The sequence below is a fragment of the Rhea pennata genome, chromosome 3 (genome assembly GCF_028389875.1).
Source record: "Rhea pennata isolate bPtePen1 chromosome 3, bPtePen1.pri, whole genome shotgun sequence".
NCBI lineage: Eukaryota > Metazoa > Chordata > Aves > Rheiformes > Rheidae > Rhea > Rhea pennata.
The window spans coordinates 61,692,374-61,707,601 of record NC_084665.1 but is presented as its reverse complement, the minus strand read 5'-3'; the positions used below and the strand labels follow the sequence as shown (position 1 = coordinate 61,707,601).

The window sequence follows — 15,228 nt, the reverse complement described above, 5'->3', positions numbered from 1 at the left end:
CGCTAAAAAAATGAACAAGCAGATTCTAGCACAGAAGACAGAATTCTATTTTTCATATTTGTACACTTGATTTTTTCTACTAGGAACAAGGAAACGCAGCTACAAATTCTGTGACCTCTAATCTCATTTTCCAAATAAAATCCTATTAGATTTTGAAAGATCTCACAACAAACTGTAAATGAATAAATGAGTTCCAGGGTTTAAATGCAAACGCGGAGGCCAAACTGAACTACTACTATACAAACACAGAAAGGATTCAGTTCTCTGACCATTATATATTAAAAGCAATTTCTTAAGGGCCAAAAATAAGATATTTTATCAGGAGAAATACTGACTATAAACACATCTCAAAAATCATTCCTAGGGCCTTTAGCCTTTTTTTGTTTTACCTAGGGTGGGCTTGAAAGTCAGATTGCCTACTTAATTTTGTACGCCCTGCCTGAGATGTGTACTCCTCTTAGAAAAACATGCAGAACTGGATTCTCAAGGTAGCGCTTTGTCATTCCTTGCTGCAAGTCATTCAACCATCTTTCTTACAAGAGAACAACATAATTTATATATTTTTCATCTCCTGTACACTGTCAATGAAAACAAAGTGCAGGCTATGCTTCTTAATACTTTCCTTGTGCTCAGAAATCTTGAGCCCTAGGGTTTGCCTGTTGTTTGCACTGATCCCTTGACTACTGGGACTGAAAGTCCCACTGGTTATGAAAATAAACATAAAATGATATTCCAGGGCAGAACGTCCAGTAACAAGTGAGATTTTTTGATGTTGGTCCCTCAGGAGAGATAACCAAATCACAAAACAGTATCTAGTGAATGATATGCATGAGTAAAAACTCTAACTATATATCGTGTGTGTGTGTGTATGTATGTGTATATATATATATATATATATATGAATATGTTGCCTGCTTTCTTTTATTTAAGACTGCTGTTTTATAGATACACATTCTGTCTTTCCCTCGTTTTTTTTTTTTTTTTTTTTTTTCTGGAAGGTGCAATGGCTGGAGAGCCCACCTGGCTCTTACGAGTAACTGTCGCAAAGTCACTTAACTTCTTCATTCTCTTGTTCCTCATATTTACAGTGGAGAGTAATAAGAGAGTTGGTGGGGATAAAAGTAATAAAGACTATCAGGTGGTTAGAAATTCTACTGATGGGGCCTTATGATTTTCTATGGAGCAAACTCTTTAATATGCAGATTTGTTTCTTACATCTTCTCTCTTTCTACAGAAATCTGGGTTTTTTCAGATCTCAGTACAACTGCGAGATTCGATTTTAACAGAATGAGTCTTTTCCTAGACAAGTGTAGAAAGACAGACTCCATTTTGCAATCGTGACAAGTTCTGAAGATTCCTGGTCGTGATCCATTTCTGCAGCAGTTAGAGTTAACTGTGGTTCTCTCTAACCTGAGAACATCAAGGCTTTTACTAATCCCAAATAATGCTTCACTAGCTAATTCTAAATTGTTGCTCTTGTTGCTCTTTCTGTAAGAGAATAAACTTTGCTTGAAGCTTCGGTGTCATCCAATAACAGCTAAATAGCATCTAGCTATTTCCCCAGCTGTAGTTATATCCCCAGTTTCGGAGGACACAAATGGAAGGTGACATCAATTCAGATGCAACAAACCTGAATGCTCTATGTGGAGTGAATGACGACAGAGTAAGGCATGTCAGCAATGCTGGGTAACCTAAAAAGCAGTCTCTTCTTTCAAAGTCCTTTAAATCTGAATTTAACCTAAAATTTTTACTCTTCTCCTCAAGCTTTTGTAAAATAGATTTTATACAATTACCAGGTTTCTGACTTACAACGGTCTTATCTGCTCAGATGCTGGAACTTCTATAGCACAGAAACAGCCCTTTGAATGCTGTGAAGACTTCTGCTGCCCGACATCAATGGCAGGTGGGATTTGTTCCCAAAGACTCTCAGAAATCTCTCCCATGAAGACTTAGTCTTTGGTCCACCACTTTGAATATTACACTGAGAAAAATGTGATTGCAGCTTTTCTGCCTACCCACAATGAAATATGCATCTAACGCAACCGATTCTGTCTCTTACTGGACTCGGTTCTTTCTTCTTCATTGCACTTTAGGTTTGAATCTGTTCTTACCTCAGCTATACAGTGGTATAAAATCATAAGCTAATGTAAATTTACTCAAGGATTAAAGGTGTATAGATGAGATCAGCATCAGGATCTCTGAGTCCACATTCTTGTTACCTTCATCCTCTCTGGGACACATAAGAAAGACATTATAAAAACCAGAGAAGGAAACAACATAAGAGCAACACATCTGAGCCAACAGGCAGAATAATTTCACAGATTTGGTAAAGTCAGTAGACAGGCAATTCTGAAGGAGGCTCCTCTGTTTCAAGTCCAAATGGGAAGATACAAAGCAGCTGTCCCATTCAGAAGAGAGCTTTGTGACGGTAGGTACAGTTGATATAACAAAGACCCAGCTGCACAACAAACAAGACCTTCTGAAGTGACAGAATTGGGCTGCAGCACTTCCAGTAATCAATTTTAGAAGGACTGTAAAAGAGCCTGAATGAGTCCAGTTCTAATTCCCATCTCAGATTAAAGTGCCATGGAAAGGTGCTGAGGATTTAACAAATAATGTAAGAAATAAATACACCTTCAATTAAAAAAAAAAATTATGACCAGCGGGGCAGCCTGTTGTTTCTATTGCATTTTTAGATGCTGGAAAAGCTGGACCACTACAAAATAAATGCCAGCTGACAGAACTGGGCATATTTTTGGCTGGTCAGGTTTGTGTCTGTAAACACAAAAGTGAAGGATGGTGAGAAGGTTTACAGAAATTGATATTATTTTTTGGACAGTTAGCAGCTGATCAGCAGCTTTTAAGATATGCTTGTTGTGTATAATAGCTAATCAGTACTGATTCTTTGGAGTCACAATATGGACCCGCTTTTTATATAACTGCTCCCAGTAAAATAAAGTCTGTTGTGGCTTTCTGAAGTCCCTTCAGAAAGTTCTTCATTAGTCTTTCAGAGTTCAAAGAAGTTTGATTCTGTGTAGCAGAAGTTCCTGATCTGCTCAGTCTCTACCACTGTTTTTCAGCCCTTTCCACTGTATTCAGTAAATATATTTTTGTAGAATTTCAAGGTGGCTGTGAATGAGAAAGATTGTTACACTACGCTAATGCTACTGTTCTGCTTATGAACATTATTTTTCATACAAAGCTGCTGTGCTCATTTGGATACTTCTAAATAAGTGTGATTTCCCTGTTTAGGATTTTATAGTCAACAAAGTAGGTTTATGATTCATAAAATCCTACACCGATGGAAAGAGTTTAAGAGAGTTAATCAAACGATATATAGGATGCCAAAAACATTCAAAAGCTGGAGGAGAAGGTGACATATAAAATACCTTGAAGGTGTTTTACACCATGCCAAGTAACCATCAGGATGAGTAAACTGCGGTAACCGATTCTATTCTGCCTTGTGGTTTGCAGTGACTTTATGTTAAGTAACATTCCAGTCAAATTGCATCAAAATCCTGCATCAGTTTTAGATCAAGTTTTGTTAAAAATAAGTCAAAAAATCATTTTTACCTGAAAACCCTACTAAGACACTCTGGATAGATAAATAGCACAAACTTTGACAGTTGAGTGCATTTTAGTAATAAAATTTCAGACATCTGCTTTATCAAAGGATTGGAACAGAGGACCACACAGAAAATCAGTTTTGCACCAGTAACCTGCTATTTTCTGTGCTCGGTGTTGCTTTACTTTTTTTTACCATTATATTAGGAACAATACTTATATAGAATAAATGCACCTTTCCAGTTACACATATGTGTGCTTCAGAAGAAACAGTTTCACTAAAAGAGTTTGGGATGCAAAAATTCTCTTCCATTTGCTTTTAATAATCAGTGATGAATTTTATAAAATCCAATTACAAGGCTGACTGCCATTTTAAAGAAAATTAATGAATTTACTCTGATGAATTTATCATCAGACAAATTACTAGGACCACTGACTCACTCTGTCATCTTCGGATATGCATCACTGGAGCAGAATAATAGAAGCTACTAGCAATTTTTTTGCAAAAACAATTTCTATCTAATATTGTTAGTAAACCAAATGCTTTGCAATGTTCTAGTATAACTGTTACTTAGCTGGTAATGCTCTTAGACCAACATTCAAATACACAGAAGCATAACATACACATGAGCAAATAAGCCTTTCTTAGAGACCTCCTCACGTCCTCCTGCAGCTGAGTAAATCAGAATTTAAATGCACTACTACAAGAAGAGAATTAAACATTAACTAAGGAGAGAAGAGGGCTAGCTCTAATTTTAGACAGGTTTATACATATAGTTCTTCCGTTAATGTATCAGCTTGAATGTTATTTTTAGCCTTGTTTCCTAAGGAAATGAAACTCAGTGATTTTGCTAATAATTACTAGTTGTCCCCCCTTCCCTCACAACTTATGAAGCTGCTGGCGAATTCCATTTGAGGTTGTCAAAGGGGGAAGAAATCTCCATGACATTAGAAAGCTGTATGTTTAGGGTTTAGCCAGAAAAAGGAGAGAGGCTCATATTAATATTTTCACTATGAGAAATACTGCAGAATGACCTTGACAGTTACCTGTTCTGCATGACCTGTCAGTTGGTCCATAAGCACTCATACAATGGCAGAATAATGAGCCCTCACGTCAGCCATAGCATGTGCTGACCTTCTCCGAGCTGATTAAGTAGAGGAGAAAGGAGAAGAACTGAAAATCTGAGAAGAAGTTGAAGAGGTATAGGAAAACTGGAGGAAATAAAGGTATTTAAGTGAAAGAAAATTTGACGTTATTGGGAATAAAGTGGGAAGAGTGCAGTAAGAGAGGAGCCTGCACAGATGTAAATCTTAAGGCAATCAGACTTCTTCATTTTCAATTGCTCAAAGAACATTTTGATTTTTCCAGAGTGTTATACTGGTTAAAAGACTAATACGGATATACTGTAGTCTAGTAGTGAAAACAGAATGTGGTGACAGTAATTTGTTTTTACCGGGTCCAGGAAATAAGCAACACTGACATAAATACGTTTTTGCCAGAACTGATACAGAGAGTAAAAGCTACTTTGCTTGGATGGCTATGTTTAAGACAAAAAAGCTAGGTGTATAGGTAAGTCCTTTAGATACCTAAATCAACATTAGATTCTCTCTATATATTTAGGTTGGCTTTAGAATGTATTATTTTTTAGATTTTTATATTACAAAACAATAAATAATTTACCTAAATTAAAGTGCTAACATTAATAAGCACAGGTTAGTTCTAAATATGAGCAAACACAAAAGCTTAGCAGCTTGTTTACTATGTCATCCTTTTGTGTCCATCTCAGATCAGGGTACTGAAAGAGAAATGATAATAAATAGTATCATCATTAATCATAATTAAATATATCTGTAACATTTTCCTTCACTTTTGGATTTCAAGGCCATTATAAATTAATTAAGTTTCATTATGTAATGGTCAGAAATCAAAACAGAGTCATCTCTCTTCTACAGAAAATGAATAAGCTATAGAGTGACATTCAGCTTTGTTCTGAAATATCAGCAAAAACCTATCAAACACTTTATGCTCTTAAGCAGGACACAGATTGTGTATTGACATTCACTTGTCAAATAACATGACCATGGATACAATGAAAGTCTCTGTGGAAGGTGGGAACAGAAATAAGACTTCCTGATTCAGAGGCCTGGCATATACGGACAATACCATCCTTCTCTATCTGATGCCATAAAAAGTAATATGTTGCATCAGAAAAAATGATTGTATACTAGAAAACTACATAAAAACAAAAAATAATCTTGTGGTTATGATACTGGACTTGGAATATTCCAGTCCAAATCTTGTTTCTGCTACAATGTTGAGCAAATTATCTAGTCTTTGCTCCTAAGTAATTTCTCTGCAAAAAATAGAATTTCTTTTTTCTATCTTGTGCTTTCACAGTGCAATGGTTTGGGGGAACAGACTGTTTGTTCCTCATTGTACGAGAAAATGCACAATGCTAGCTATGAACAACACCTAGCAGAATGGGTCTTAGAATCAGGTGTAGTCTTGGACTTCTACACTAATGCAAACAGTAATTACTTATATTGTATTTTTTCTGTAAATCATATCTTAGAATACATTAAGAACATTTTGCAAGCCCTTTTGTATTGCAGGTCTGTACCAAAGAGCTACTGTGGGAAGAACATGTCAGTAAAGCATTAAGAACTGACTTAAAAAATATGCCTTACCTGAACAGGTGTCTCCAGAGTGTAGATATGTTCCCCCCGCACGTTGTAGAACTTGACAAGTGCACTTTTCAACATGGAACTGTTGCCAAGATCAGCTAGCTGACTTTGCCTTTCCATGCCTGCTACCGCAAGTAAATCTCCCTGTGTACACCACTGTACCACCACATCTGAAATCAAGGATAATAATCATTTATTAGATTCAATACAAACAGTGTTTCCAGATGCACCTATGTGATTTGAGAACCTAAATCATGCTCTCAAAGGTTACTTAAGTACCTAGAAACTTCAGTACTTTTGGTGAAATATGAGCACATATGCACTTCTGGGAATGTCTCTTCTGATTTCTTTAGTCAATTGCAAATAATGTGTTTAACAGCATTATTTTCTCTATCTCTATGGAGAGTTTAGAATGTAAATCAGAGACTATATTTTGCACCTAAGTAAAAGAATTTATTATAGATGTTAAGAATAATGTGAAAGATCCTACTCACATCCTTTGAGATAAGTGGCATCAAACAAACATACAGATGAATAAATCTTACTAACCAAGATGGTAGCAAAGACTATTTGTTCGTAAAGGCCTACAGTGCGTAGAAGCAGCATATCTGACAATGCCCTGGATTTTCACTGGCTGTGAACATAACTTTTAGCATAACTCAGGTCTGCAATGTCAAACTTGAAAGACTTTTGGATTTTTGACTATAAATATATATGGCCTCCATGTCATAGGCTTTCTTTTGACAAATCACTTGTGAAAATCTATTCATCAGTCTAGCAGGAGTTTGCCAGAAGCACACAGGGATTGATCAGTCTCTCATTTATGTAGATATGAATATACATATCAGTTACTTCTCCTACAGGCAACTCATAATGAGGAACGCCCACAGCTTAATTCAGGGATGCTAATTTAAAATCCTTAAATCCTTCAGCTCTTTGTCACGCTTCATCAAGAGTACTAAAATAGTATTTTGTGTTTCTGCTTGTTTCAGAGGCAGGTTTGCATGTGCAAGGAATACTGAGCTAGTCTTTAAACTGTTTTACTCTTAAACCAGAGGTGGAAGACAGCTATTTTGTGCTGAGACAAAGTGAAGGCAAAAACAAAACTTTCATGCTCTGGGATGCTCAATCTGCCAAGAACCTTTTGAAGACATTTGTGGGCGAAAAGCTGTCTTCAAATGAAGAAGCAGTAGAGAAATGAGAGTTGGCAGGAAGGCTCTCAAAGTCGTTTCAAGTTGTCAACTTGTCATTGTCAGGGACTTTTATGTGTAATTTAAAACAGTTTTGTATTATTTCAACTGTTGCCTTTCTGATGATATTTCTCAAAAGAATTATGCTTCTGTATATATTGGACCAAGACGCATGTTTCTCAAGGTAATTGTTTCATAGGCACTGTGTTTTTGTTTTTTGCTCTTAGTCTTCAGCCTTCTAAGTAATCTACAAATGGATTTAATTTATCTTTTCCAGAGAGTATGATGATAGATGCATCAAAAATCAATAAGGCAAGCCGATCAACTCCACTTTTAGTAACTTGCTTAACTACACAACCATCAACAATAAAAAATAATCTCCTTTGGGTAAATGTCTTCAGATAAAATTCTCAGTTGTTCCCTATACCAAGAGGAGGAGGAGTGGTTACTGCATCCAGCAGTTTTCTCTTTCTCTCAAAATTCCCAGAATTAGATTACTGCAAACACATAGAGTGGTTAGATGTTGCCTGCAGTAGCCCCTCTGGGACAGTGTGGTTCTACAGCACGCTGCACTGCGCTCTGTATCTTCAAGGACTATTGAGCCTTGAAGTAAAATCACTCAGCTGACAACTAGGTCTCTGTGCAAGCACAGAGATAAAAAATCAGATGGAGGTTTCATCTAGGGCAATGGTCTGCAAAGGAATCAGTGGATCACAGTTATTCCTCAAAATTACTTGCAAGCCACTAGAGGCAGGTATATCAATAAACCGTTAATATAAAGCACCCTAAACATGCAGGTAGTAGCTGTAGCTAGTTCTGTAGCGCTGCAGCTCAGCAGTTTTGTAGGCAGCAGCACATTGCAAATCACTGAATTAAAAAAGTATAGAAAAAGAAAGAACACTACTGAACAGTTTGGGACCTCCACTAGAAGCGATAACAAAATCCAAGAGTGTTAAAGCTGGATGAAAAGAATAACTTGTGTTTGGACAATCAAATTCTCATCAAACTGCAAAAGTTTGTTCTAAATCAATTCAATGTGAATATTCCCAGCAAAATGACAGTCTTTTAAAATACCTACACAAAGGTAGTAGAAAAGTAAAAATATATTAGTGTTGTATGAAATAGTTTTACAGTAGCCTGCTTTACAAGTTCATTGAGCAGTGTTATCAGTTCGTAAGACAAGGGCATCTTCTGCAGAGACTACAAAACAACACTCACAGATTTCAGACAAAAACACATGAATTAAGATTCCTACACAATACGAAGACCATTCACTCTTAGTAGAAATCCAATAGGCTAAAGAGCATGGGGACCCTGAGCTGAGTGTTTAGCATGTGGTAACAACCATCAAAAGACAGTTGCTTGACAACATTTCTGATAAGATACAGAAAACGTGTACATCTATATAGCATCTGTATGTTAAAAACTTACTGTACAATAGATAGCTTCAAATCAACAGACAGTGACACCTCAATAACCATTCTCTCTGTCTCATGCACACTGCCATTCCAGCAAGATGTTGTCCATTCTTATTTTACTTACTACACAGTCCAGTTTATTATCCATAAAAATGTACTGTAGCTTATGCATTAATATTTTGCTAGAAGAGTGTGACATGATTAAGGAGTCTTTCTTCCATTAGTAAAAGTCAATGGGAAAAGAGAAATGGACATCATCAGCAAGTTAGAGCCACGTAACTCTGAACAGAGAACAAGAGGGGATTTGTGTCTACCGGCCCTGACTGAGTAGTCATGGATTCATTTTAGATTATCCTGTCTTGGAGCAGGATGTCAGACTAGACGACAGCTCAAGATTCCTTCCTACCCTATTCACTATAATTCTACAGATACTAGTTACATCCCTTGATGGCTATCACAAAAGCTTCTCTAAGGTGGTTCCAGATTTCCCAAACTTTAAGGAGCCTTTTCTGGATGAAGAAGTTTTCTGGATCACAGGGTTGCCTCAGGATGCTATATTTTGCCAGCCATGCTTCTTGTGTTGGGACAAGTGGAAGCTGGCATAGAACAGAAACCTCAGGGTAACTTTTCATCAACAATATCACATTGTGCTCTACAGTTTATATATATATATATATACATTTTTTTTGCATGTAATACAATACCAATCTACCTGCAGAGCTGAAAAAGAATCAATGGAACTTAAAATTGAAGTGTGTGCTTATGTGCCTTAGCGAATCAAAACTTCTCTCCATGCAAACAGCCATAAGTTGTAAGGAGAGTATTGGCAAAATAAAGGACTTTTTGACAGCTAAGAATAGTACAACTGTTGCTATAGATTAAAGATTTCACATGGAGTACTTATTTTACATGTATACATGAATACCACCTAGCAAGATGTATCGTAGTTAATCAATAGGATTTTTATTCTCTCACAATAACTTCCTTCTTTACAATTAAAAATTCTAGGAAGCTTTTAAAATTTGTAAGATACTTAAAAACAGTATTGTGATTCATACATGGTTACCAAAAGTATGGGAAGGGACACAGTGAATTAAAGATACAAACAAAGAATTATGTAGCATAAGCATTCCTAAAAAAACTATAAATTTATTAGTGCTTTAAGCTGAGGAAGGCAAACATCAATTTGCTCTATAATCTCAAGTATTTAAATATTTTTCCCATACAAGAAATCTATTAATCAAGCACTACACTTTCACCAGTAGGTGTCACTGCTGATAATGGTAACAAATTTAGTGATAAACTCTTTTGAGTGGTAAGAGATAAGGAGAGAGAGACTCGAAAACATTAACGTATAAACACATAATTAAAAATGCAAGAAAAACAGAGCAGGAGAAGGGGGTAAAATATCTGTCTTTTGTACCTTTCAACCCTGAGCGGATGATAGTAGGAGATAAGTCATCATAATTGTTCATTAAACTAATGTCTCCTGACGTGAAGCTGACAGTAAGTAGTGGTTTGGTATTCTGCACCGGGACTGGATATGCAGCTGGTCCATCTGCAAAAACAAGATTCTGGATTGAGCAAAAAGTGAACTACCAGAAGAGATTAAACCTAGGCTAAAACACACTGTGCTTTAGTCTATTGTGATCAGGAATGGCGCTGAGCCTCAAACTGCCTCTGCTTGGTTATTTCTGTAGTGTCAGTGACAAAAGCAAAGCAGGTATAACTAGTTAGCTTCTCTGCTTTTGTGAAATCCGAGTTATCTTACCTCATCTTTGCTGCTATTCCTGGGGCAGTGGCTCTGGAACAGCATTACAAAAAAATCAAAGCATCATTGCATTCCTTGGCTCTAATTCTCTATATCCTTTTAGGAATTAAATATCTTTACCTAACTGATCTCTAATTTTCCGATGTTTACAGATCACTTAAAATTACACAAAAGTAAGACTGCAAAGTTTCAGAAAATAACTGAAATGAGGCATCAAGCATTTTTAACAGCAGCATACCCAAAGTGGCTTATGGATATACTGTTATGTAATATAGCAGTGTTTTTTCAATCTTTCTCCACTGTCAACTCCCAAAAGTATTCACAAATTGAAAATTAGTGTTTTGGAAGGCTTCCCAGAGCCCCAAGTTGAAAAGTAGTATCATAATATAACCACTTTAAAAGTTATCTGTTAGGTAAATTTTCTGCTTGAGCAAGTGCTGGGTACTCCTCTTAAGCCACTAGAGACATCCTAAGGGCTTCTAAGAGAACGTACTGGCCTTTCACAAATTGCTATATTTTAAATGTTAAGCAGTAGGCAACAGAATGAAAAATTATATGCCATCCGACATAAGAGGATTCTGTGCACTCAAAGATAGAGATGAGTTCAAAGGTGCTTTCAAAAACATTCCTAAAAGGTCTCTGCTCCTCTGGGCTTATTTTTCAGCATTCATTGACATTTCTGTGCCAAGTACACAATGACCAATATTAGCATTTATAGAATTTGCTATTTAGTTCTTTTTGTTTGTAAGTTTTGACAGGAGATAGAGCTACCCCCAAAAAGTGGTTCTCGAGTCCAACCAGTACCTTTTGAGTCATCAGAAAGGTACAGAGTCAGCTAAGAGTGATATCACTTCATGAACTTATGAAAAAACTGATCAGAAAACACTTCAGAGAAAGATGTCTAGTAATTACTGCATATGTGAGTGTGTGTATGTGTGTGCGTGTTCTCATCAAGTATAACTTGGTAAGAAAAACCCACCAAACTCCTAGTCCTTCCCACATATCTGTGTGAGTCAAAGGCTTGTCACCTTTGAGAGGTTTATGCTACATCTGCTCTAAAGAAAACACATGATATTTGAGGATTCATTAGAAGCAGGCTTGTAATGAGCCCACCCACTCCCGTTCAACTCAGAGAAACTCAGCATGTTTGGATCATTTAAATTCTCTTCCATGCACTCTCAAATTTCACCATGTCACAGCTGGAGTCTCAGTATTACAAAAGTGCCACAAAAAACAGTGTAATGGTTTCCTTGTCCTTCATTAGAAGCTTGCTAGGAAATTTGAAGAGACTACAATAATTTCTTCATTTTCTTCTAAGATTATAAATCTCATGCAGTACTAAGACTGAGGCTGTGGCATCATGTTCAAATTTACTTGAAAGCCAAAACAAATCTTAGTTCAAAAGATGCTAACATTTCAGATGAACACATTATCTTCTGTCATTATTTTTAAATATATGATTATGATACTGACATACACACAAAATATTCTGTGAAAGATGAGTTTTGGATTGCATCCAAATTACACCTAAAAATGCAAGAGTCCTGAATTCAATAGTTCAGATGCTGCTTCAGACTCATTTTTAATTATTATGCTTCAATTTTTCATTGTACAATCATCTTTATATTATTCTTTAACTTAGTTCAGATTTCACACACTGGAACACAGCAACAGCTAACCTAAGTCTTATAGGCTAATCAACAACATTAACCAAAGAAGCAAGAATCTAGTATTTGGAATAAGAAGGGTGGGAGAAGAAGGAGCAATGATCATATCCTGTCCCAGCCTATGCACGGATACAGTGACTTGCTAGGCCTTTGCTATCTATAATTTCCAAACCCAAAACATTTTACCCAATGGACTTGTATTTATACCTGAGGGGAGGGAAGAATTTCTTTCTGACATCCTCAAATTGGCAATGTGCTCTGAAGCATGGGAACTAATAACTCCGGACAGTTCCAGTTATTCTTCTACCCTATGTAATTGCAGGAAATATTTTCATTTCTCATCCTTTTATGAAATTCACTGAGCTCTTTATGTCAGTACTATCAAGGATGGGACCATATTGATGAATGTTCTTTCTGCTTAACAATGAAGGATGTAGCACTTTCTGCTATGCTATATCTAGTACTGGTGTCTTTAATAACAACACATTAACTTGCGTGACTGTCTCCTGACTGTATCCATACATATGGACCACTGCAATATCTCACATCTGCTTATCAGTGAAACCTGATACACTCTTATCTAGTACTATTTGCTTCACTAAAAGCTTTGGTTTATCTCATTTGTGCAAACGAAGGCTCAGCAGAACAGATGGGATATGACTTGCCCAAGCCATACAGGGGGCAGCAGCAGAGCTGCGAGTAGAACCCACGTCCCCATACCAGCACTCTGCTTACCCCTCTGTGTTAACTCCACAAGAGTGCACAACCTTTCAGCCTCTGCCAGCTGAAGCTGTAGACATCTGGCTGTTTCAATATGGTGTGACTGCTTCATGCCATTTCAGACATCCAGGCAAAAACTGAGAGAGAACAACTCTGAAAGCAACCCTACCTTGCGGAGGTGAATAGTCATCGGAGTCTGTGTCGCTCTCACTGCTGTCCTCCACCAGGAAGCTGGGGTAGTTCCAAGACATGCTGAGGATACCATCTGACTCGTGAAGGAGAACGTGGGCCAGCATTCGGCCATGGCAGTCCATGACAATAACCTGACCATCAGCAGTGCCAAACAGTACCTGAAAAAAACAGAACGGCCCTCAGCCCAACCAAATATCAGCGACTAGAGTCTCCGCGGAGTGCAACTTTTAATTAACTATTTACACTGGAAATGAATCACAGCCAAAGCAGTCAGAGATTTTAAACGGTGCCACACTAGGACACTGCAACCAAAGATGTACATAAAGTCAAAGCAGCAAAATCAAATCATTACAATCAAGAAATGCCAGAAGCAAGCAATCAGAATTTGTCCCTCTGGGGCACATATATTAAAAGCAGTTTCCAGTGACTCAGAGACAGCAGACATGGAAAAAATATCTTGTGTCTAGTTAGTACCTGCAGAGAGAGAGACAGAGAGGAGTAAGCGAGACCTAACTGGAGCTTCTGAGAGGAGGTAGAACATACAGAGAAAGTACAAAACAAATACCACAGTAGTTTATTTGATTGCTTATCTCAAAACAAAACATGCCTGCCTATTTGATAATGCTTGCAAGAGGAGAAAAAAGTTGATAGAGGAACAAGAAGTGACAGGGGCTAGAGGTAAGGTCCTAAAATCTGTAAGCAAATAATGGTTCACACTGGGGTTCACTTACTTTAATAGGAGTCTTTGCATTTAATTTAAATTTGGCCATTACTACCATTGAAATGAGCTGGCAGTAGGGCTATCAATGATTCTACCAATATCTTTGGACTATACAGAAGGTTCTAAAATTGGTGAAAGAAACAATAGCAGGCATCAGTTATAACAATATCAAAAGGTACACCTGACAAAAATGAGGTCTTAGCAGAGATTTCAAACAGCTTGTGGGAAACAAAGCTGAACAGAGGACAGGTTATTCAACTGATGAGCAACAAGCAAAGAAAAGTTGGAAAATCTCTTCCAAAAACAGAGGCAAAAAGCAGCACAATCCATCAACTGGAAGTGGATTATTATAGCCCAAGAGGAAGATAATATGTTACAAGTTCAGGAAAGGATAAAGAAGAGCTTTTACCCACCATTTCAAATACAAAATGGATCATGCAAAGGTGGGGGGGGGAAAGGGTGGGGGGGTTTGCACCTAAACTGCTGTTTAGCCAAAGATTAAGGTCAGATTGTCTGGAACCGACAGTTCCTCTTTTGTGAGCATGTTCTGTCTTGCCATTTTGAACAAGATAAGACCCTGCATATTTGATGAATTTTAGAAAAACATAAGGAAATATGTTTTAATAAATTCATGAAATGGCAAATGCATTAGCCAAGGCTGCTTCTACAACCACATAATTCTACATGAGGCAAATATGCTTTAAGCAAGTTTAAAGACAATCATCAACTTGAAATGTAGTCAGTATTGAAAAATGAAGTTAAAAGGAATGCCAGAAATTATACTTGCCCTTCAATCTATCATCTATTTCCTGTTTTAGAATCACATTTCCACATAATAATTTCCCTTTTGCCATGTGAAAGAACCATACAAATGGAAGAACAAATTGCCTATACATTGGAAAGAGAAAGACCAAACTGAACAGACTGGAAAAAAAAATAGATTTTCCCATTTCTCAGCAACATTACTTGTAAATTTAAGGGTCTATTAATTAAACGTCCAGATGAAAAATTCATCTGGGCCTGTATCTTATCTCTAACAGTAGTGAAATACTCAGGGAAGAGTAAAAGAACAGAATGCACTGAATAGTCACGTAGTTTCTGGCAAAAAATACTGCTTCTCCCTTATTTACAGCCTGCTAATTGATAATTTCACTGGGTAACCTTTGCCTCTTACACTGTAAGAAAGACAGAATAATTTACATTCTCAACATGAGTCATAATTACATAGACCTCTATTATATAATGCCTCAGTCATCCCTTCTCCAAACTGAAGAATTGCAGCCTACTTGAAACTGCCCTG

At 37.0% G+C, this 15,228-nt stretch overlaps 1 protein-coding gene across 3 annotated transcripts in view; it reads right to left on the bottom strand.

Moving 5' to 3' along the window:
- Window positions 1-15,228, bottom strand: part of TULP4 (TUB like protein 4) — a 163,472-nt gene that overhangs the window by 31,454 nt on the left and 116,790 nt on the right. For all 3 annotated transcript variants that reach the window (XM_062572422.1, XM_062572421.1, XM_062572423.1), the window contains exons 5-7: window positions 13,185-13,365; window positions 10,281-10,415; window positions 6,253-6,419 (exon numbers count right to left, since the gene is read on the bottom strand). In XM_062572422.1, the coding sequence (XP_062428406.1) occupies window positions 6,253-6,419; window positions 10,281-10,415; window positions 13,185-13,365 (483 nt within the window). The remainder of the gene's footprint in view (window positions 1-6,252; window positions 6,420-10,280; window positions 10,416-13,184; window positions 13,366-15,228) is intronic.